Source organism: Prionailurus bengalensis, chromosome X, assembly GCF_016509475.1.
Source record: "Prionailurus bengalensis isolate Pbe53 chromosome X, Fcat_Pben_1.1_paternal_pri, whole genome shotgun sequence".
Lineage (NCBI taxonomy): Eukaryota > Metazoa > Chordata > Mammalia > Carnivora > Felidae > Prionailurus > Prionailurus bengalensis.
In genome coordinates this window covers 16051867-16076222 of record NC_057361.1, presented here as the reverse complement: position 1 = coordinate 16076222, position 24356 = coordinate 16051867, and the positions used below count along the sequence as shown (strand labels likewise).

The 24356-nt window shown below is 44.8% G+C and overlaps 1 protein-coding gene across 7 annotated transcripts in view; it reads left to right on the top strand.

Annotated features, from left to right (window-relative positions):
- Nucleotides 1-24356, top strand: part of SH3KBP1 (SH3 domain containing kinase binding protein 1) — a 334334-nt gene that overhangs the window by 38643 nt on the left and 271335 nt on the right. For 6 of the 7 annotated variants that reach the window (XM_043570579.1, XM_043570581.1, XM_043570580.1 and 3 more), the window contains exon 2: nt 11758-11915. In XM_043570579.1, the coding sequence (XP_043426514.1) occupies nt 11758-11915 (158 nt within the window). The remainder of the gene's footprint in view (nt 1-11757; nt 11916-24356) is intronic. The other variant, XM_043570577.1, reaches the window with a different exon arrangement.

Here is a 24356-nt window from a genome sequence, read left to right as displayed (position 1 = left end):
TACACCTGGGGGTGTAAGTGAAGCCTGAAGAGGGACATGGAATATGCTGGGGGGTGGCAGCAAAGGTTTCCTGTGGTTTCCTGTCACCTTTGTCTACTTTCTCCCTTACCAGGCCGTGCGTTTCTTAAGGAACAGAAAGCCATGCAGTGACTCAGGCCTTGCCCCTGGGCAGACTGACCGCTTTTTTCCTGTGGAATCATTCTTCACCTCCCTCCTTTTGACCTGCTTCCCCTCTCCTCTTGCCTCTTACACCTCATTCCACATAGCTGCCCTGAAGTCAGCAGAAAGCCTTGTGGCTTTCTTCTTTCAGGTAGCATGGCCACTTCTAAAGCAAGTTCCCCAGCCACCCCCATACTGTCCTTGAGAAAAGCCAGGGCTGTATTCTGTTGCAGTCCTTACAAAGCATCTTGTACTATAGGGCTCTATGAATTAATTAAAAAGTTTTTAAAATGTTTTCTTTATTTTTGAGAGAGAGACAGACAGAGTATGAGCAGGGGAGGAGCAGAGAGAGGGAGACACAGAATCCGAAGCAGGCTGCAGGTTCCAAGCTGTAAGCATAGAGCCTAATGCGGGGCTCGAACTCACGGACTGTGAGATCATGACTTGAGCCGAAGTTGGATGCTTAACTGACTGAGCCACCCAGGCACCCCTCTATGAATTAATTTTTTTAAGTTTATTTATTTATTTGAGAGAGAGAGAGAGAGAGAGAGAGAGAGATTGAGCCAGAGAGAGCAAGGAAGGTGCAGAGAGAGAGAGAGAGAGAGAGAGAGAGAGAGGGAGGGAGGATCCCAAGCAGGCTCCTCACTGCCAGAGCAGAGCCCAGTGTGGGGGCAGGGGGGCTTGAATTCAACAAACCATGGGATCATGACCTGAGCTGAAATCAAGAATCAGACGCTTAACCGAGTGAGATACCCAAGTGCCCCCTGAATTGATTTTTAATAAAGAAGTTTAAGCAAAGATTTTTTTAAAAGTTTATTTATTTATTTTGAGAGAGACAGGGGCAGTGCAAGTGGGGGAGGGGCAGAGAGAGAGAGGGAGACAGAGAATCCCAAGCAGGCTCCACACTGTCAGTATGGAGCCCAATGCGGGGCTCCGACTCATCAACTATGAGATCATGACCTGAGCCGAAACTAAGAGTTGGGTGCTTAACCAACTGAGCCACCCAGGCACCCCTAAGCAAGCATTTTCGATGCCTTATCCATAACTAAATGTGTTTCAATCATCCATGCAACATCTGTGGAATAAAACTGGCTCATGACATGGGTGGCTGTCAGGGGAAAAGCAATGTTTTCTACTTATTTTGTACAATCTCTATATTATATACTAATTTAAAATTAAATTAGTATACAGTATAAGCAGACACTTGACTATTTCTTCTTCCTTTTATTTTATTTTTGAAGTATATTTATTTATTTTGAGAGGGAAAGCACAAGCAGGTGAGGGAGAGAGAGAGAATCCCAAGCAGGCTCAGTTCCCTCAGCACAGAGCCCCATGAGGGGCTGGAAGTCATGAACTGTGAGATCATGACCTGAGCTGAGATTAAGAGTCAGACGTTTAACCTACTGAGCCACCCAGGTGCCCCCTCTTCTTCCTTTTTTTTTTTTTTTTTTTTTTAAATTTTTTTTCAACGTTTATTTATTTTTGGGACAGAGAGAGACAGAGCATGAACGGGGGAGGGGCAGAGAGAGAGGGAGACACAGAATCGGAAACAGGCTCCAGGCTCTGAGCCATCAGCCCAGAGCCTGACGCGGGGCTCGAACTCACGGACCGCGAGATCGTGACCTGGCTAAAGTCGGACGCTTAATCGACTGCGCCACCCAGGCGCCCCTCTTCTTCCTTTTAAAATTTGGTTGGCCCCAAACCTTTTGGATCCTCTGAGAAAAATAGGGGATCGCCTTCTAATTAGGCACCCGCCTTTAGGTCTCTCCTTTGAATCTGAGAATAGACTGTCATTATATAAAGAAAATTAAGCTATCTTGTTACTTAAAACTGTCAAATATTTATGTAAAGCAACATCCATGTGCTTGCTTTCTTCTGCTGAAAAAAAGGTTATGTTTTCTTTAAGTGGCTAAACTGTTTTTGACTTAAATGTCTTCTTATTAAACCGGTTTTCTAAGGTGCAATTTATTTTCTCCTCTGTGCTGCATAGAACCATTTGCTCTACAGGTTTATCATCTGTAATCAATTGTCTTGATTCTTTGCTAGTTTTTTGTTTTTTTTTTAACCTGCAGGTTCATCTGCATACTTTCTCTGTGCTTTCTTTTTTATTTAATTTTACTTCTTTTTTATTTATTTCTTTTTCTGGCCAAGTTATTCTTGTCCAGTGTATCTAAAGCACATTCTTAGAAGAGCTGTGCATTAGGTTTGCAGGGGTTAATTTTGGTCGGGAAGTGTTTAAGAACTCATTGTTTCTGGCTCCTTGTGTGAGGCCTATTGAGGCCAAGGCTTCAAAAAACACAGGCTGTGAGGGACTCCCCCCCCCCCCCCCCCCCCGACTTTGTGAAGCACTTCTGGTTGAGGGAGCTGGCGACCCAGCCACGCCCTACCTCCCATTCTCATCTCTCCTCCAGGGCCCCTCTGCTGTCAGGGGCGGTGGTCGTGGCAGAGGTGGGAATGGAGTGGAGGCTGATCACTGTAGCACTTGGGAAGGTTGGACCTGTGGGCCAGAGCGTATTTTGTGACTGACTGGCCATGCTGGTTTTGGCTTCCTCTAGCCTTCAAGTCACACAACAAGTCACACAAGTCTCATCTGTGACTGCGTTTCGCTGTGCTGAGTTACAGTAAGCTATGGTTTGGGGTAACACTTTTCAGGACATGCATTCGATCGCCAACAATAATTGAGCACCTACTATGTGCCAGACACCAGGTGAGGGGGAAGAGATGCTTGGATCTGCCCTCTAAGGGTTCGCATTCCAGGGGCCAGGCAGAGAGGACACGCGTGGGGAAACCTTTGTGGCACAGCACCACACAGGCCTGTAAGGCTCGTGGCTGTCATTTATAGAGCAGCTTCTATGTACAGGAGTTTACAAGCATCGTCCCTCATCTTTGCAACAACCCACTGGGTAATCATCTTCCGATTTGAAGTACAGAGCAAATGAACTCAAGCAAGGTGTGTGGCCCCTGTGACACAGCTAGTGAATGTCTGTGTCAGAACTCACTGCCAGGCCTACTAGGCTTTACATCCTGTGTTCTTTCTCCCACAGCTCACGTCCACCGTGAAGATGCTTGGGTACAGGTGGCACGGGTCGAGAGATGGGCTGGGAGGCTGGCCCAGCGAGCGGTGTGACAAGAGCGTCCCGAGTGCCATGGGAGGCAGTCAGCAGTGGGCCTTCTTTCCTCTCTCACAGCTGGTTGCTTCTTTCTCTTCTCTCTTGGTTGTTCTCTTTTCCCTTCCATGCGCATGCCCAGTTCTGGGAGCTGCTGCTAGGCCGCTACAGACATCGTTTAACCCTGCAGGCAGCCCCCCTGGCACACGGTGCCCGGGGAGAGAGCTTAGGCCCAGTAGCTCTTTGTTCCCTGGGGTCTGTGTTCTGCACCTGTCTTCCTTGGGGAAGCTCATGTTCAGGTTCTAACAGTTTCAGTCCTTAGGAATGACCCCTTTTTGGGCCTTGAATGGTCTCCTTAGTGGTGTGTCTGTGAAGATGCAAAAGGAAAGTGTGCTGGTGTGGAGCTCAACTTGGTTGGACTTGGAGGTCCTCTCAGTGCCAGTGGCCCCAACCTAGGAAGTTTAGACCTACACCTTTATCCGTGGCACTACCAGGTGAGCATGGGATGCTGAGAACCCGGCCTTGTGTAGGGAAGAGTCTGTTCAAAACATTGATGTACAAGTGTATCTGTTAGGGTTCTCTGGTGGCAAGCAACAGAAACCAACTCACCCTTGACCAAAGACCGAGGAGGATTTACTCGAGGGCTGCTGGCTGGTTTCTAGGATGGAAGGAAAAGCTGGAAGATCAGGTTGAGAAAAGATGGCAACCAGGGAGCCCCAGAGATCCCTGCCTCTTTTGGGAGCCCTGCTGGGGGATCTGCTCCAGCCACATCCAGTCTTTGTCATGTCCATTGGCCGTTGGTAGCCACAGTTGAGTCCTGTGCTGTCAGAGGTGGCAAGTCCCATCCGACTGTATCTCATGGGAGGGGGGGGGTCCCTCAAATGGATTCCCCTCTCTGCATGGGGATTGGTCTCTCCCCGGGGCACAAAGGCAGTCAACCACCTCAATGAGTGATATCTACGATCATACATTCCAGAATATACATCACATACATGGTCTTTTTATTTTTAAAAGCTATATTGAGGTGGGTGTCTGAGGGGCTCAGTGGGTTAAGTATCTGACTCTTGATTTTGGTTCAGGTCATGACTCAGTCTTGAGATCAAGCCCTGTGGTGGGCTCCTTGCTGAGCATGGAGCCTGCTTGGGATTCTCTCTCTCCCTCTTCCTCTGCCCCTCTCCCTTGTTTGTGCACACACACACTCTCTCTCTCCCTCTCTCAGTAAATACGTTTATAAAAAAATTTAAATACCTATATTGAGATATAAAATTCTACCATTTTAAGTGTACAGTGCAATGATTTCAGTAAATTTACGGCATTGTGAAACCCTCACCACAACTTAATTTTAGAACATTTCCATCATCCCAGTATCATCTTTTGTATTCTTCTGCATTCACTCCCTGGCCTAGGCAACCACTGATCTCTTTTCTCTCTTATTAGATTTGAACACAGGTTCTTGTATATTCCTGCCTGGTGTAATTTTCCCTGGATATTCTGGGAACTAAGCTGCATATGAAAGGAAAATAAACCCAGTGACATGGATATCTGAATCTTGCTGGTCTTGGTTTTCCTCCTTTTCACTTCACAACTTCTCTTGTCTCACCAGGACTATGATGTGGGAGAGTTTAGTCTCAGTCTTGATGCTGCCACGATTTAACTCTCACTCTTTCTCAGCCTCAGTTGTGGAACCTTCCAGGCCTCAGTTCCTCGTCTATAAAATTAGGAAAAGGATTTGACAAGATAGTAACTAGTGTTCTTTCTATCTCCAGTGATCAGGAATGATGATCTTTTTTGGTAAAATCTTCTTTTGGAAAAAAATTAGTTCTTGATTTTATACACTTTCTTCAATCAGGACTAGAACAAAACATTAAGAAATTATTCTTTAAAATTCACAAACGAAGCAGTTCTTTTTATTTTGTATTGGGGTATAGTTGACATATAACATTAGTTTCAGGTGTACAACATAATGATTTGATATTTGTGTATATTTCAAGATGATCATCACAAGAGTTCTAGTTGCGTTCTGCCACCACATGTAGCTACAGAGTTTTTTTCTTGTGATGAGAACTTGTAAGAGTTACTCCTCTGGCGACTTCAAATATGCAATCAAGTATTATTAACTATAGTCACCATGCTCTACATTACATCCTCATGCCTTCTTTTTTTTATAACTGCAAGTTTGTATCTTTTGACTCCCTTCACCCATTTCACTGGCCCCCGCTCTACCTACCTCTGGCAACTGCCAATCTGTTCTTGGGATCTCTGTGCTTTTATTTCTTTCTTTTTTTGTGGAGTCCACATATAAGTGAGATCATATGATAATTCTCTTTCTCTGTCTTTCTTTCTTTCACTTAGCATAATACCCTCAAGGTCCATCCATGTTGTTGCAAATGGCAAGATTCCATTCTTTTTTATGGCTGAATGATATTCAATAGTATATATACCACATCTTCTGTCTCCATTTGTCCTTGATGGACACTTAGGTTGTTTCCATGTCTTGCCTATTGTAAATAATGCTGCAGTGAACATAGGAGTGCAGCTATCTTTTCGGTTAAGTGTTTACTTTTTCTTCAGATACATACCCAAGAGTGGGGCTGCTGGATCATATGGTAGTCATCAGAGGTGCACAAGGGTTCCCTTTTCCCCACATCCTCACCAACACATGTTATTGCTGGTCCTTTTGATTCTAGCCATTCTGATAGGTGTGAAGCGATATCTCATTGTGGTTTTATTTGCATTTCCCTGATGATTAGTGATATTGAGCACCTTTTCATGTACCTGTTGGCCATCTGTATGTCTTCTTTGGAAAAATGTCTGTTCAGATCCTCTGCTCATTTTTAAATCAGGTTGCATGTGTGTGGTTTTTGTTTTTTGTTTGTTTGTTTTGCTATTGGGTTATACGAATTATTTATGTATTTTGGATATTAACCACTTATTAGATATATGATTTGCAAATATTTTCTCCCATTCAGTAGGTTGTCTTTTCATTGTGTTGATGGTTTCCTTTGCTGTGTGTACATCTGAAGTTCTTAAAGCCTAAGACTGCTTAAACTGCACGAGAGGTTTGCGGCATCATCTATATGTATATATAGACAAAGGAAAGTAATTGGGAAACTTTCATTCTCCTTCATTCTTTCTGCTTTATTCAGATATTTATGAAGCTGGACCTGAGGCTAAGCAATGGAGGTAGAATCCTGAAAAAGACCAGGGCTCTTCCCAGATGGAGCTTGTAGTATGACTGGGCTAAGCCACTGTGAAATTGTGGCACAGTTAAGTGACAGGAGACAGGAAATTCAGTGCATAGAGGCAGGGAGGGGCCGGGTTGCAGAGAGGGGCCTCTGAAATGCCACCGTGAGAAGTTTGCTGTGAAAAGGTGCTTGGCAGCTGGCTTAGCCAACTGACTGCTAAGAAGCACACATTTCATCTTTTGGGGGAGGATACATTCCAGCAAGTTTGAAGGCAGAGATCTGGGTGGTTGACACGTTTTGCGCGTCGAAGCAGACCTCTTTTCTCCCCTGGCTCTATCCGTTTGTACACACGGGTTAACCATAGCCTTGGCTTTTGCAGCGACCGGAGATGCGGCAAACGTGTGGAGGCCGGCTGTTGGCACAGCAGGCAACTGAAGGGTGGTATTTTTCTGACAGGGAGACTTCCTTAAGTTTTGTAATTTATGGTGTCTTTCAATACGGGATTTTGTTTACTGTTGCCCTAATTATACCTCTGATATATTGTATTTAGCTTAGTGTTTTAATTTTGTGCTCATGTCTACAGGTAGTTTCCCAAAAGGTACCATTAAAAAAAATCTCAGGCAATGTTTTATAGCTTCTGCAGCCTACCTGCAGCTTCCTAAAGCCAAGGAAATGGGTTTCGGGGACGCAGACTTTCTCTCATGGGTTCTTGTGAATATTTTGACTGTTTATGAAGTGTGAGGTCTTGATTTCCTGTCTGCCAAGCATTATCCTAAATTATCTCTGTCCAACAGAAGTATAATACTAGGCTGCATGTGTAATTTTAAATGTCCTAATAGCCACGTTCATAAGGCAAGAAGAAACAAGGTAAAAAGAAATAATATACTTATTTAACCCAGCATGTCTAAAATATCATTTCAATGTACAATCTAAATATGAGATATTTTACATTCTTTTTCTCCTAATAAGTCTTTGCCACCTGCTGTGTGTTTTACAGCACATCTCAGTTTGGACCAGTGACACTTCAGGTACTCGATAGCCAAATATGGCAAGTGATATGGACTGTAGTGGACAGCCAAAGTCCGGAACCTTTCAATGGCTCGCAGGGGACACAGGACAGAGCCTTTCAGGGGGATAGGAGAGACATAGCCTCATGATTTATGAGTCTTAAGAAAATCATACATAGGTTTCCTCCTCTTAGAGAAACCTGATATGTAAAATTCATCTTGACAGGAAAAGTAAAGCAGGAAGTGATTATTCATGTTACAAAAGAATTAACCACAGGATTCTTTAAATAGCAAGCTCCGTTAGTGCACTGAAGAATCTGACTTGATTTGCAAAAATGTGATTGACACTTGGCATTTTGGTAGCATCTTTGTTGGGCAGAGAACTACCTGCCATTATAAAACGCAAGCTGGGCAGTCGGTGTATCGCAGCTTTATTGAGCACCTACTACAGGTCATGGATGCTCATAGGAGAGAGAACAGAACTAAGAGCTGAGGGTGATCTGGACCCAGAAGGCATTTAGAGGCTCCCTGAGAGGATGAGACACCTGTGTAGCCACCACCACATGGAACTGCCTTAAGGCCAGGGCCCAGGGAGGCCTAGGGGCTGGAGGAGCCGGAAAGGTGGTATGAGGCAGTCAGGCCCCCCAGCTGGGGCTGAAGGCGGACAGGGTGTATGTGATGGCTGAAGTGTCTAGGAGCTTAAAACAAGTTTAAATCTGGAAAGACCAGATAGGATATTGGGAAGACTCAAAAGCCATGCAGTTATGCTTTTTTTTTGGTAAATTTTTTTGAATGTTTTATTTATTTTTGAGAGAGCGTGTGAGCAGGGGAGGGGCAGAGAGAGGGAGACAGAAAATCCAAAGCAGCCTATGTGCTGAGAGCAGCAAGCCTGATACGGGGCTCGAATTCACAAACTGCAAGATCATGACCTGAGCCGCAGTCAGACGCTCAACCGCGCAACCGACTGAGCCACGCAGGCGCCCCTGCGGTTAGCTTTATTTATCCCCAAGCCCCCAATTCCTAACCCCCAGCCTTACAGTAAGCGTCAATTAAGATGTGTCCTTGGGCTCATCACAAGAGAGAGACTGAAGCAAAAGCAGGATGTGTTTCTCGTCAGTTTGTGACAGCAGACAGCAGCTGTTTACTTCCTAGTAACCATCTTGAAGCAAATTCCTTTGTCCTCTTCCAGTGTCATTTTGGTAAGGCCCGTGTACAGAATAAAGTGAGAATTGCTGTTTAGGAAAGAAGCATCAAGGTTGTGTTCTGGAAGTTGATGGGGTTCTAACTTCCCCAAAGTACACAGGGTTCAAGTTCAGTGTCTAGATGGACCCAGCCAGGTCCCGTGTGCTGCTTCCCGCCCCCGCCCCTTCCACTCACCGTGATCTCCTGTTCCCCTCAGACAAACTATGAGCTTCTGTCTGCAAGCACTAATGGGGTCAGCCTTGGGGAGCGTAGGTCAGTGTTCCAGGCCTTTTCTTGGTTAAAAAAAATACCTATTATTAAAAAAAATAATAGAGTGGTTCCATGTATATATTTATTTACAGATTGTATGCATGTATTATTGCACTAGTTGATTGAGAAAACCCCAAAGAAGCTTCTAAACATTTATTATTAGGTTTAGTGGACTCTGGGAAAACATGAGATTGAGTGTTATAGGAATTTGGACATTGGTGGAAAATGAAGACCTTTGTCTTCATGATTCAGGTACGTACATTTAAATATCTTGCAATCTGAATAGTTACATACTATAACCAGGTAATTTACACCCATATCAGCAATGGAAGACAACCTGTATTCTCATTTGTCCTGATAATTCAGTCGTGTCCCTGGAAGATCTGGTTGGCTTGTCCTCACGCTCACCTCCCAACATGGCTGGCCCAGAGCTCACACCAGGAGCCGAAGGCAGCAGCTGTGACATTTCCTTGTTTCCTTGCTCCCATGTTGACTATTGTCTACAACCCCCGATTTCTTCACACAATTCTTTTTAAACCTTTCATCCATTTATTGAGGGGTCATAGCCATGAAGAGGCTTCATCAGGAGGCTGCCCAGCTCTGCAGACCTTCCCCCCACCGGAGCCACAAGCCGGCTCTGGCTCTAGCAGGCAGCCTTGTTGAGGGGCCCTGCTGGCCTCAGGCTGCTTCCTGACCTAGAGGCTGGATGAAGGAACTGGTGTCATTTTTCAAATGGAATATAAGGGACGTTGAATTTTTGTCTTTTTAAAATTAAAATAAAACGAATTGCTGTTCTTCTGATTGTTTTTTCATGATGTCAACTAATCCCTGAAGTGAGTGCATCCCACTTTGGAGAGCACTGGCTCAGAAAAATGAGCTTAACTGCTTTGCTGAGCTTCAGGTTCTTTAATTGGGAAGATGAGCATCATAATATTGTGAGGATTAAATGAGATAATGCAGGAGAAATGTTGGGCACAGAAACATTGGTTACTGCCGGCTCAGTTCCATTTGCAGAGCTTTAGTGGATCCCTGTCTGGGTCATTTGAAGAAAGTTGGTTTAAAAAAAATTTTGTTTTTTTTGTGTATTTATTTTTGAGAAACAGGTGAGACAAAGCATGAGTGGGGGAGGTCAGAGAGAGAAGGAGACACAAAATCTGAAGCAGGCTCCAGGCTCTGAGCTGTCAGCACAGAGCCTGATGTGAGGCTTGAACTCATGAACCACAGGATCATGACCTGAGCCGAAGTCGGACGCTCAACCGACTGGGCCACCCAGGTGCCCCTGAGGAAAGTTGGTTTTTAATTGACCTGGTTCCAATTGTCATGATGGCTCATTTTAACTGCTGGGGAGCAGAGCATGATGCAAGAAAATAGGAGTGTTTCTGCCTTTGTACTTGTCAGGAACCAGGAAAAATCGGAAAAAGTTGCTTTGTTCAGGCTCTGATGCTCTTCCTTTTTGTTTACAAGTGATGAGAAGGGGGTTTACAACTCAAGTTCATCCTGGGAAGATTCATGACAGCTAATTTTGGAATGAAAATAATGATCCAGGCAAAGAAATTTCACTTTGAGTTGCTTGTGAATTGGCCAGGGTCTTCTGATCTGGAAGCACTTTGGGAATTCATCCCTAATGGAGACACAAAGCCCATTGACAGGGGGCCCACTCACCTACCCACCTTTTTCCTGGAAACCTACCCCATATTGAGGTTTCCAGTCATCTGTGCTTTTTTGTCGACTACTGAAGAAATCTTTGCCAAACCCAAGATTGCTAAGGTTTTATCCTGTGCTTACTTATGAAAGTGTGGTACTTCTGGCTCTTAGATTTAGGTCTGTGATCCATTTTGAGTTCACTTTTGTGCTTCTTACAGAGCTCATTTAAAACTTTTCCTCTTCTATTTCCATAATTTCTAAGTTGCTAATTCACCACCTGGGGTTTCAGCAAATTTTCAGTATCCTTGTATTTATTCATTTGCCATTCATTCATTCATCCTGAGCTGCAAATATAGAAGGAAAAGGACAAGAGGTTTATTGGTTGAGGTGGTTATGAGGCAAGACCCAAAGCATAGACGAGTTGCATAATCTATCCATGGAGGAGTTAACATGCTCGGGATTGCTTAGCTCTGCTACTTTGCACCTGTGCTTTATCAACAAGTCGCATCTGTGTCGTCTGTTGCCTCCACCTATGACCAAATGTAAAAAATCACCACAGATTGGGGGAACACTTTAAAATGGTGCTGCTGCCTGAGAAGCCCTCTGTTGACAGGGTAGTTGTCCTGAGGGTGTCTGGTCTTTCCAGATTTACCCTGCAGACGTAAGCAGCCAGAGACATTGGCTTGGCCAGCAGGGCCCTCAGTGTCAGCTGACTTAGTACATCTTGTGGCTGAGAGATGGGCATTATTTCTTTAGGGTGGGAGTTATTATCATTTTGCATGCCTGAGGTCCAGGGACGTTAACATCACACAGTTCGTCTTTGCAAGGCTGGGAACACCTAAGGACCAAACCTGCGTGTGTTATCTGCCTTCTTTGCACTTGGGAAATGATGCTGTACTCCCTCCGGGAGTGCGAATGTGATTGGCCTTCTGTCGTGTGGTTTCCCCTCTGAAGCTCCTGCTAGCCCTGAGAACTGTAGGCCACTCTGCCGGTGCCTGACCACGGACCTGCGCTTTGTGGTTTCTGTGCGACAGGCCTCAGGTTAACCAAAATCAGGTTGCTGTGTGGGGTCCTGTTATTTTAAGTACTGGTAGAGGGGAAGTCCCTTTAATAAGACTTTACTGATCTTCCAGGGCTGGTGGGCCTCAGACTTCTCCAAGATCTGATCTAAGGTGCTCTTTTTTCTGTCCCTGTTCCTTTCAGTGGAGGCCATAGTGGAGTTTGACTACCAGGCCCAGCACGACGATGAGCTGACGATCAGCGTGGGTGAGATCATCACCAACATCAGGAAGGAGGATGGAGGCTGGTGGGAGGGACAGATCAACGGCAGGAGAGGTTTGTTCCCTGACAACTTTGTAAGAGTGAGTACAATGTGAAACCCTTTTCCTGTCTCCTCTGTGGGTTCTACTGACCAAAACTGTGGGGGCACTTGGGTAATTTCATGGGGTCACGTCGGGGATGAGTTGACAGTTTGACCTCTTGTGAGCTATCAAGAAGAGCACGTATAGCTTTGCACTAGGTATCTAGAGATAGCCATTGTGAAATCACTTTCTTAAGGCCCAGAATGTTCTTTTTAAAGTGATGTGTCACTTAGAAAATGCTGGAAAAATATAATGCCTGTTAAATTGTTTTATGTACTTGTTCATTTACTTTGATGTTTTAAAGGAATTTAACCCTTATCCATTCCATTCAAAATGAAACTAGTTTTTTTAAAATTGAGTTGTGTGTGTATATATATATGTATATATGTATATATATATCAGAAACCTCTTAGCTTCCTTTGGCTTAAGAGTCATCACTTGGGTAAAAGAGAGATAGAGGGTCAAGAGGTACTTCACAGGCCCAGAAAAACAGACCACTTTTACTCCCTCCCTTCCCCCACCCCCACTGGACTTCATTTCCTTTTATTGTTCTCCCTGGAGGGCATCTCTATTTTCTTGCGTGGACTTTGGTCTTTCTTACAGAAAGATCTTACCATGAAGTATGGCAAATGTAGAAACTTTAAAGAGAAGCTGAGAGGGTTTTTCCCTTGTCTTTGACCTCCTGAGGTCAGCTCCTCCCTCAGAGTGCCCTTGGGGAATCCACAAAGGTTAGTGCTGAATGGAGAAGCTGGCCAGGCCAGTGATTCGTCCTATGTGGGTCTATCTTTGCCTTTTTTTTTTTTTTAAAGCAGTGAACACTGTGGTCCAGTTTTGTGCACCTTGACCTTGTGAGCTCCAGGCTTTCCTTTACAGAAACCTTCAAAGCTGGGGGTGGGGGTGGGGTGGGGGGGTTGGATTAACTAGGAGGTGGAGATTCAGGAGCACATCTGTCCCAGTGAGCCCAGGGTGATCTGTTGAAGTGCTGAATTGCCATACTGCATACCTGAAACTAATACTCCATTGTATTACCTGAAATTAAAATTAAAACTAAAATAAATCTAAAACTAAACTAAAATAAAATTAAAACAAAAACTCAAAAAAAGTAAAATAACCTTCAAGGCTCCTCACACCTGCCATGACTTACGTCAATGGGATGCTTCACAGAGGGAATTAATTGGAGACATTTGGCATATCTGGAGGGAAAATTATGATTAAATATATATTATTAAATATTAATAAATATTATTTAATATTGTATTATATATTATGTACAAAATTATAAATAAATATTAAATAATAATATTATATATACATTAGAGAGGAAGAGCAGGGAGGAGAGGCAGAGGAGGGGGGAGAGAAAAAGAGAGAGAGACAAAGAGAGAGAGAGCCTCTCAAGTAGCCTCCACACAGTGCAGAGCCTGATATGGGGCTCGATCCCATGTGTTTGGGATCATGACCTGAGCCAAACTCAAGAGTTGTGCACTCAACTACCTGAGCTACTGAGGTACCTCATGGGGTGAAACTAGTTTTGACTTTTATTTATTTACTTACTTACTTATTTTAGAGAGAGAGAGAGAGAGAGAGAGCGAGAGCGAGCATGAGCCGGGGAGAAGGGCAGAGGGAGAGAAAGAGAATCTTAAGCAGGTTCCACACACAGTGTCGAGCCCCATGCAGGGCTTGATTCCACAACTCTGGGATCATGACCTGAGCCGAAATCAATAGTTGGACACTCAACCAACTGAGCCACCCAGGCCCCCCTTGTGTTGACTATTTAAGTCAAGTAGCAGTCAAATTAAATGTAGAATTCCAGTTATGCTGTTTTACACCTTTGTATTCATATTGCTTTTTTGATGGGAGTGGTATTTTCCTTTCCCCTTTGTGGCCATGAAGCATTGAATAAAATCTACTTTTTCAGGAATGTTTTAAAAATTATGCCCTTTGCAGAAGTCATCTAGGGGTTAATTACAAAAATGTAGCTCATTCGTGTTAAGAAATTACATGCTGCACAGTTCTAAATAATGGTTGGAATTGAGTAAAAAAAAAAGGGGGGGTGGGGAGAGATGTCACCTTGAGGCTGTTCCCTGTGGGAAATACCAAGTATGTCTAAAAATTTTTTCTGCCATAAACTTCCTATCTAACGCTGGAGAAGACAGGATTGTTCTTACTGGAAGGGTTGTGTGCAGAAATCCCCAGGGCTTCTCCTGTAATTCAGTGGTAGCAGACCATGCCCAAGACCTATGGCTGTGAGGAGCAGGTAGTGTGGGGGTGCTGGGCCCAGAGAAGCAGGTGTCCCCCTCAAAGTGACTTGAGAGCTACATGGGAGGGTTTTATGAAAAGGGATTGATCGTGAAAAACAGTGTCCAACTCTTGGGCCCTCTACCTGTACCCTGACCCCAGTCTAGAACTAATAGGAACCCACTTCAGTCTTTCCTTAGGATCTTGCCCCAGAGTAATCTTGCTCATATTTCATTTTTTTCTTTTTTTTTAAGTTTTTTAAATGTTTATTTTTGAGAGAGAGAGAGAGACAGAGACAGAGAGACAGAGACAGAGCACGAGCAGGGGAGGGGCAGAGAGAGAGGGAGACACAGAATTCGAAGCAGGCTCCAGGTTCTGGGCTGTCAGCGCAGAGCCCAATGTGGGGCTCGAACCCATGAACCATGTGATCATGACCAGAGCTGAAGTTGGACACTTAACTGAGGGAGCCACCCAGGCACCCCTTGTTCTTTTATTTTTGTTGTGCAGAGGCTGGGGACAGTTTTGTTGGTAACATGCTGAATAACTTGCTTTTTATAAATAGTTGTAGGAGTACAGACTTTTTTTTCTTGGACTACAGTTGAACCTAGCAGCTCTTTCCCATTTTAAGAGTAGGAAAATATTATATCTGGGCTATCACATATTGACCCTGTTGTACTGATGTATAAATGGGGGTGTAATTCTTTTGCCCTTCCAAACAAAACCCCCAATTTTGGGACAAGGACTGCCCTTGAATTTGAGCCAAATTCTCGTGTAGCAGGAGGGTTTTTCCAGATAAAAGCTTGGTGTGAAGATGGAGGAGAAAGGAATGAGAGAAGAGGACCATGGGAAAGAGAAAGGAGGATCTGGGAAAGAAAGAAGAGGACTCTGGGAAGGAGGTGAAGACTGTGGGGAAAAAGAGGAAGACCCTGGGAAGGAAGGGAGGACTGTGGGAGAGAGGGAGACCCTAGGAAGGAAGGGAGGACCATGGGAAAGAGAGAGGAGGACCCTGGGAAGGAGGTGAGGGCCGTGGGAAAGAGAGAGGAGGACCCCGGGAAGGAAGGTGGGACTGTGGGAGAGAGAGAGACCCTAGGAAGGAAGGGAGGACCGTAGGAAAGAGAGAGGAGGACCCTGGGAAGGAGGCGAGGACTGTGGGAAAGAGAGAGGAGGACCCTGGGAAGGAGGTGAGGACGGTGGGGAAGAGAGAGGAAGACCCTGGGAAGGAAGGGAGGACTGTGGGAAAGAGAGAGGAGGACCCTGGGAAGGAGGCGAGGACCGTGGGAAAGAGAGAAGACGACTCTGGGAAGGAAGGGAGGACTGTGGGAGAGAGGGAGACCCTAGGAAGGAAGGGAGGGCCATGGGAAAGAGAAAGGAGGACCCTGGGAAAGAGGGGAGGACTTGGGAGGATAGAGGACATCACTGGGAAGGAGAAAAGACTACAGTGTTGGCACCGGTTTCGAGGGGAGGCCCTATTTTGAAACTCTTATTTTGATGTCCTATAGGCTTAGTGCTCCCTCATTCCAAACCACAAATCCATAGACTCAGAGAGCTTCCAAGTTGGACTTTGCTCAGGGCTCAAGGCTGGGTTGCCTGCTTAAGCATTTGTGGGGGCTGGTGGGCCCCAGGACAGGGAAGCACAGCGTAGGAAGAACCCAGGCCGCCTCAGAACCCATTCTCCTTGCTGCGGGAGTGCTGGGGAGCAGGAGCTCCTCACTGCCAACCCCGAGATGAGGTCATTCCCCGGCCTCTCTCCGCCCTCGTCTGCCTTCTGGGCCTGGGCTGGGGCTGGGGCCACCACAGCAGGCTTCCGTGGGCTTTGGCTCAAGAGGAGTGCTGGCGGGAGATGGCAGGGAGGGTGGGAGGCCAGCCAGGTCAGGGATTATCCTGCTGTCTCCCTGCCCCAGGGGATTGTCCCTCTGCCAGACGATGGTTGCTCCCAAGTCCCCATCCTCCATACTCCTTTCCCTTCATTCCTGGTTTCTAGCCCCGCCTCCTGCCTCAGAGTTTCACCGTACCTCACCCACTTTGGAAGTCTCCTTCTTGGTCCCGCCTCACATTACCTACTTCGGGTGTGCCATCTGTTTCCTTTTTGGAGCCCGACTGCCTCATCTGGCCACTCTGAAGATTAAAGGAGGCAGGATTTAACACATGGCTGGCCCCCTTCTGAGGGTGCCCCTGTCCCATGTCACCCTCTCCCCCGGCCTGAGTGCCTAATCGCTTGTCGCCTCCCCTCCGCTAGAGCAGTCCCAGTGTGGGAAGTCACACTCTCTGGAGGCACTTGTCCCACCCCAGCCAGAAAGGACGTGGCCGGGATGGCTGGGGCTGCGCCACTTGTGGCTGTCACATTTGGCAGAAAAAGAAACTTCTATTCTTTCAGATGGCTGAATCTATTTTCAAGTCTTCACCCACTGGGAATGTTTTAGGCCTATTATTGAAGATTGAGTAGGTGGCTGCAGTGGAGTTTAACAATAATGAAAACTGCCATAGAGGGTTCGAGAAGCTAAAAGTACATCTTTAGGTAATAATAATCATATTGGCATAAGTTTGTAGTTTTGAGAGTGGGTTTACATATGCATTATTTAGCTAGAGAATAATTTGTCCCTGAATTGAATTGGGTAGTGTTGTGGACTCCCATTGTTTATTTGTGTGCCTTTATACCTCTGTTAACTGCCATCAGAGAGCTTACCTTAAGTGTTTTCTTGATTCATTTATTATCGGATCATTAATCAGTGTCCTTATTGAGCATGGTCCCCCCAAGGTGTTGGAATTCAGTATCTAGCCTCAACTCTGTATTGTCTCAGTTTTTCAAAAGAAAAATACCAGCCATTCCCATCGCCCCCTTGTCAAGAAGATGCTTAGGCTTTGCCGGCTCTTGGGCCGAGATTTATTGGCAGGCATAAATGTACCCAGCTAGGGTACATACAGACATGCCCCTTTGGGTTTATCCTCCTTTTTATTTTATTTAGTTAGTTCTTTTTTTTTTAAGATTTTATTTTTAAATAACCTCTACACCCAATGTGGGGCTTGAACTTACAACCCTGAGATCAAGAGTCACACGCTCCACCGACTGAGCCAACCAGGCACCCCTTATTTAGTTAGTTCTTATTTATTTACTGTACATGTGGAAGAAGAATCCTTTCAAATCCCCCTTTCCTTTCTTCTCCCTGTTCACTTTTTTTAGAATCCATTTTTCTCTATCCCTCTTCTTTTTAAAAAATTTATTCATTTTTAGGTGAAATTTGCATAGAGTAAAATGCTGATCAAAACCATACCTCTTGATTTTCTTTATGCACATATGCACTCTGTAACCATCATCCAGATCAATCCTATTTCTGTCCCTCCAAAAGTACTATCATGCCTTTTCCCAGTCATTCCCCTCCCCATAGGTAATCTATCATTAGAGGTGAGGCTAGCATGCATTTGAATTTCATATAAAATGGAATCATTAAGTCTGTGTTCTTTTATGTATGGCTCCTTTTGCACAACAAAATGTCGCTGCATACACCAGTCCTCTGTTCTTGCTGTATAGTATCCCATTTTATGAATATGCCAGAATTTATCTCTTCTCCTGTTGACGGACATTTGGATTGTTTCCAGTTTGGATATTTTATGAACAAAGGCTCTGAACATTGTTGTGTCAGTCTTCTTACAGATATAGGCCCTCATTTCTCTTGTGTATTTACCCATGGGAGTGGCATTGCTGCTCATTCACTCTCAACGTTTATATTATTTTCCGTTTATTTTATTTTTTTTACAATATTTATTTTGAGAGAGAGAGAGAGGGAGAGAGAGAGTGAGTGTGAATGGGGGAGGGGCAGAGAGAGAGGGAGGGAGAGAATCCCAAGCAGGCTCCATTCTCAGTATGGAGCCTGACGCGGGGTTCAGTCTCACAACCAACGTGATATTGTGACCTGAGCTGAAATCAAGAGTCGGACGCTTAACAGACTTAGCCACCCAAGCACCCCTATTTTTATCTGTTTAAAGCTGTGGCCTCTGTGAGCGGATGGAGGGTGTCATGCCTAATGTTGGAACCTTATTTGTGTCACACTAGCCAACTGAGCTGATCGATCGGCCTGAGTCTGGTTGTCTTCACATAGCTGCCCTATGAGTATGGTAGCTGAGGGAGCCTGAAGCCCAGAAGTCACCCTCCAGGGACCATATGATTGTCGGGCCCCGCCAAAATATCAATGACTAATTCTTAAATTGTTAAAAACACACACATAGGGCAATTTTGATTGTGTCAAAGTTTTATTGGACTCACTTAAGGAGGGAACTAGCAGAATCACAAAACTGATGCAGTCAGTCTATGAGAAACTGATCAAAAAGTCAGTGGAGAAAAGGAAATTCAAATAAGATTGCTAAGTTATATCCAAAACAGGTTCATACTTTAGAGGACACTGAAGTCTTAACCTCTGGGGTTATCATCTCTACCAAAAAAGGAAAAAAAAAAAAGCAGCATACTTTATCATTTTTCTGTATGTTATCCTGTGACTTTTATAGGGTTGTAAAATGCCCTAACAAAGTGTTAGTTAAATCAGGTTACATTTCCAGAGAGAATTAGATGATTCTGCTGGGGGGGTGGAACTTTATGGAAAATATATCACTGTGGCATCAAAAGTTCACACAATCATACCTTTTTGCCAAATCTTTGAGTTTTGGATATTTTTTTGGAACAGACCACAAGAGACCATAATTTGGGGTGCAATAATAGGAGGTTACTAGGATGAAATCCTCAAAGTCATTTATTAAAAAAAAAACAAAACAGCTGCCCTTCTGGGACCTGAAACTGCCATAGAAAACAGAAAGATAACCGCCTATTCAAGGCAGATATGGGCTCTTTCATAGAAGTTCATCTTCCTCATGTTGGATTTAATTACCAGGGTCTTTCAGAACCTTACCCCAGATCCAGACGACAGTGTATTTTAGTCCAGCAAAGGATTCCTAAGCAGCCTTTTTCTGGGTTCTCCTGACATGTATTCACAGGTTCACGTTTTTTAATGGCTAGACAAAGGAATTCAAAAAAGAAAAAGCCTCGAAACTGTAGCTTGAGCCCACAAGCATATGGCTGACTGCTTTGAGAGGGGACCTTTGGTGAAGTGCAGCGGGACGCAGGCCCTTGGTATTTTGTCCTACACAAATAGATGCGTGGAAAGCAGGAAGCTGTGGTAGGGGTTAAAAGAATATGCTTGTTGGTTTTGAAATTGATCTGATGCTCTCTGTGTGAGGAAGTGAGCCATTCTCTCTGCCTGTTTGTACACGCATTAGGGAAATGCACACTTTGCTCAATGCGGCCGGTCCTGGAGCCCGTCCTGGAAGGGTGAGGCATTTTTACTTGTAGCTTGCAAGTCCAATGCTGAGCGTAACAATTTTCAGCTTGGTTTCCCGTTGCCTCAGCCTTCATTTGCTAGGTGTTTTGGATCTCTCTCTGGCATATGCTGAGCGTGTTGTGTATTTGTCTGAAGTGGTTGAAGAATACTGTTGTTTTGTAATGAGCAAGGTGAAAGGTTAGGATTTTGCATATTTGTACCATTCTGAGAGAAAGCCCATTGTTACTTTGCTTGTGGTTATTTTTATTTTTTATTTTTTGTACTAATGCTGCTTTTAATGGTGGCACAATATAGAAGTACACGGTTTTACTAGCTTGAGCTAATAGGAGTTTTAAAACATTCCTTTTTACACTATCTAGTAGCCTCATAATAGAAATGTATCTCAGGCTGCCGAGGCTATGTAAAAGATACAGGGGAGGATGGAGATTATTTCTTGTTTTCTGTGGGGAGAAAGAATTAACTGCCAACTGAGCGCTATGATTGTACTTATTTTGAAAAAAAAAACGGCTTTGTTTTGGCAATTTTCATCTTCCATTTCTTTTAGTTGGGTGGGAAATAAAAGGAAATTTGCTTTCTCAAGTTTGACATTTTCTTGTTAATACACCTTTTGTTTCAGTAAGTCTGTGGGAATCCTCCTGGATATTTCTGAATTTTGTTGTGTACACGTGTGTTTGAGCCCAAACAGCTTATCTTTGTATAGCATTTAGTTGTTGTTTGCTTTCTTGTTAGACAAAATATTAACAATGTACTCTTTCCATCTTCCCTGACATCAAATCCGTTAAGATCCGAAATCCTGTCAAACATCTGTTTGAAAACTTGGGGGATGGTAGTAAAAAAAAGTTCTTGCACAAACTATCCCCTCTGTAAGCATGGGCCTGTGCTGGAACTTTCCCAGAACTCTACATTTCTACTTCAAGTTACTGACCTTTAAGTTCTATCCGTATGAGAGGAACAGATCATGGAAAGGAGGTACGTACGTTTACCCTCTTCTATGATAACCCTCATCTTCAAATTTTAGTTCTGTGACAGAGTAAGATTTGAATTCTGTCCCCTCTGTCCTTTTCAAATCTTGCCAAAGAGCCCAGTCCCCTCTCTAGAGCTGTGCGTGCCTCTCAGGTCTGCTTGTGTGTGCTGTGTGGTCGAGCGCAGTGGAGTGGGGGCCTGGGGACTTGGGTAGAGCCCCAAGACACTTTCCTCTGTTCCTGGGCTTGCGCTGGCAGCTGCCCCCCCCCCCCCCCCCCGCCCCGCAGTCTCCAGAACAGATGACCTGACATGTCATGGCTCCTTGTTCACACGGCTTGTCAGTGAGGAAGACTTGTCTACGCCTTCATTATTCAAACTTTTTTGGCTCTCTGGTATCATTAGGTAACACGGAAACACATCCATCTCTCTCCAAATATATACGACTGCATCATTTCTTCTCACAGTGCCTCCGCTCATTTGTTTCTGAGTCACAACAGCCTTTCCATTTTCAGTGGTAGCATGTGGCCCCCTAGTTACTGTTAGGGATTACTTTGAACATAAAGTGAATCCTTGTCCACTGGTTTCACAATACTTGTGACTGTAGAGGTCAGTTCAGATAGCTTTCACTTTGTCAGCACCTTAATGGTTGACCCACAAGGTGGAATCCTCAGTGAGATCATGGAAGCTGCTGATGAAACAGGTCTGTGAGTAAGACAGATGTCACTGCGTATTTGTCCACTGTCAGAGCTGCACGGTGTTCACTGCAAAGTCTGAGACGTGGGCTCTGCAAGAACAATGGTAACAGAAGTTATCTGGGTCAACGAGAGAGAAAGACCTTCTCTCTGGAAATACAACAGCAGGGGCAGGTGTTGGGGGGATGCTTCACTTAGTCTGACTCGGATCTGATTGCTCTCCTGTTACAAAGGAGAGTACTTGCAGCAGGACGTACTACTAAGAGGTCGTGTGGCAGTTAAGTGCAGTGCAAGACTGAAGTAAGCTTCCTGTATTTTGGACACAAACTTGTGTTTTGTAGATCTGGTGACCGTGTGGTTTAAACTGCTTTCTGGCCCACGGGCGTTGTCTGGGGGATGCTACTAGCGTCGCACTTGCTGCTCAAAGACTCTATGCCCCGGGAATTGTGAAAGACGGGGTTTCTGCTCCTCATTCTGGTTGGGGCAGGGACGGGGGCGGGGGCGGGGGCGGGGGTAAGATGTGGCTTTCTTCCTCGTCATTCCTCCTGCTTTTCTTGGGCAGGGGCACTTGTTCATGGTAGCCAGTGGAGGCGGACGACATGGTGCGGCTCCTCAAGAAGAGGGAACAGAGGGTGTAGTGTTTGGGGGGGCACGGTGCCCACCCCCTCGGGCCTGGGCTTTTGCTGCTGCTTGGGTGGATGCTATTGGCCGCGAGTGCCCCTCGGTGGGACTGTTACTTATTTAAAAAAGAATCACAAATTTACTTCAACAAATGGCATAGAGATTTCCAAGTTACTATTCTACATTCAGAGACCCTGAAGTGGATCTCTCTGCTCATATTTCACTTTTAAAAAAAAACTACCAACACAAAGGCCATTAATTTTGCGCATGATATGGAATATCATTTTTAAGACACTTAACGTCTCTGCAAAAGGTAGCAGGAATTTCCTGGGTGTGTTACATAATGTGCTCACACTATCTAGTCACAATGTGTTCTGCCGTACTCGCGGAGGGAGCGCCTACTGGTGTCTATGTGCTGGCACCAAGGGCTATAAGGCACAAATGAGACACGTTCGGTGGAATATTGTATTGTCATAAATGTAGCTTCTTCCACAGGATGGCAGCTGTAGCTCCTGTGACCTGGCCTTTTGGTCATTCTGTCCTCTGGAGAGCAGATGTTAGACATTGTTCTGCAAAGATGTAACCGATTAGGATGCCACTTGGGAAGCTTTTGACGGGATTCATCAGGCGACTCTGTTAGAATGTGTTAAATGAACCCACAGGCATCTCGTGGCCCTGATTGCTGTGTTACTTTTTGGAATAATAATGGCTATGTTCTCTTCCAGGCTTACTGGCTGCCTGGCACTGTGTCTGTCTGTGTACAATGACTAACATTTGTTGAGCACCTACTGTGTGCCAGTCGGAAAGGAGGCTAAGCCCTTCATATGTTTTATCCCATGAAATGCTTACACCACTCTATGGTATCGGTACTGTCCTTTCTTAGCATGCCTGTTTTTCAGAAGAGGTAACCGAGGCATGGGCGTCTTAAGGTTAAAAAACTCATCCGTGGTCACACAAGCTAGGGTGGTGCAGAGAGTGCATGGGAACGCAGGCAGGCTGGCTCTAGAACCTGAGCTCAAGCCCACAGCATTATCTGGGTGTCTGCATTGTCCTGATGGGAGCAAGCCCCTCCGCATTACCGCCTGCTGCGTTGTGCCTCCCCAGCGTGCCCACTCCACATCTTGCGTATCTGCACCGCTCTGAGATAAAGCCCATCATTATTTTGCTATTCTTGATTTAAGAAAGAATCACAAATTTACTTCCATAAGTGACATAAAATAGAGATTTCCAGGTTGCTGTTCTGTATTCAGAATCGTGCTTGTTTTGTTTTCTGATTTTTAAAGGATCCTTTCCAGAAATCAGCGATTTCAATGCAAAGGAGCAAGCACTGCCTGGAGTTTTGGGCTTATGCTGTTTCTCCTACAAATTATGAAAGCAAGGCAATTTGGGAAAATATTTCATTTTACTAATTAGTAAGGAAACTTGTTATTTTGTAACATTCAGACATGCTTTTCAGAAGGAGTGTGGCTGTCTTTTCTATCAGTGATCAATAATCCAGGTGCTTGACTATCCAGTTGTTCCTCATCTGTGGGGTCCTTGGCCAATTCCTGCTCAGCAACCAATTCCTGCTCAAATTATTCTTTACAATTTAAATAACATCGTTTTCCTTTGGAAAACAAAATCCTAACAACTGGAACCTGTTAAATGCTATTGTGAGAAATGTTAACACCAAGAAGGGTCTGGAGTAATTGAGGACAAATGGGTCCACCAGTAAGACCCCACACCATTTGGCAGATACCTCAGATTTGGTCAGTGTTGCGGCACAGGAAGAATGTGGGGGAATGTCTTGTGACTCAGGGAGAGCAGTCCCCTGACCCAGTTGATCTTGGTGATTATCCATAATGGAGTCCTGTTTTCTTAATGACAGGATTATTGAATCTGAGCTTAGAAAGCGACTTTAAGATCATGTGTTTCAACTCCCCAGCTTCCTAGCAGATTGAAATCTAAACCATCTAGGATGTCGCTGTGGTCATCACTGGATATTTACACTTGTGACATGTGGGGTCCTACAGGGCGCTCCTTGCCAGTGAGTCTCCAGCCTGGCCCTGTCCCAGGCAAGCTGCATCGCCAGCATTTTGGAGTTGGGGAAGGAGTTGGGACAGGGGCCTTAGGATATTTTTAAAACTTCAGGGGATCCTGCTGCTTCATAAAGCTTGGGCATGCCTTTTGTGCAATGGTACTGATAGGTAGCGTCACCCTTTTTAATCTAATATCTTTTCCCAGGCACACACATGGGTTGGTAGCCTGTGAACTGTAGTTCTACATTCAACAATATTACAATGTTATTTCTTTTTTTTAACTTAGAAGATATTTTTTAATGTTTATTTATTTTTGAGAGAGAAACAGACAGAGCATGAGTGGGGGAGGGGCAGAGAGGGAGACACAGAATCCAAAGCAGGCTCCAGTCTCTGTACTGTCAGCACAGAGCCCGAGGCAGGGCTCGAACTCATGAACCATAAGATCATGACCTGAGCTGAAGTCGGACACTTGGCCGACTGAACCACCCAGGCGCCCCTATAATGTTCTTTCTAAAGTAGCTTTTGAATATGTGTGTATATATACATACCTACATATGTATATATATGAAAACATAATCATGCTGGAAA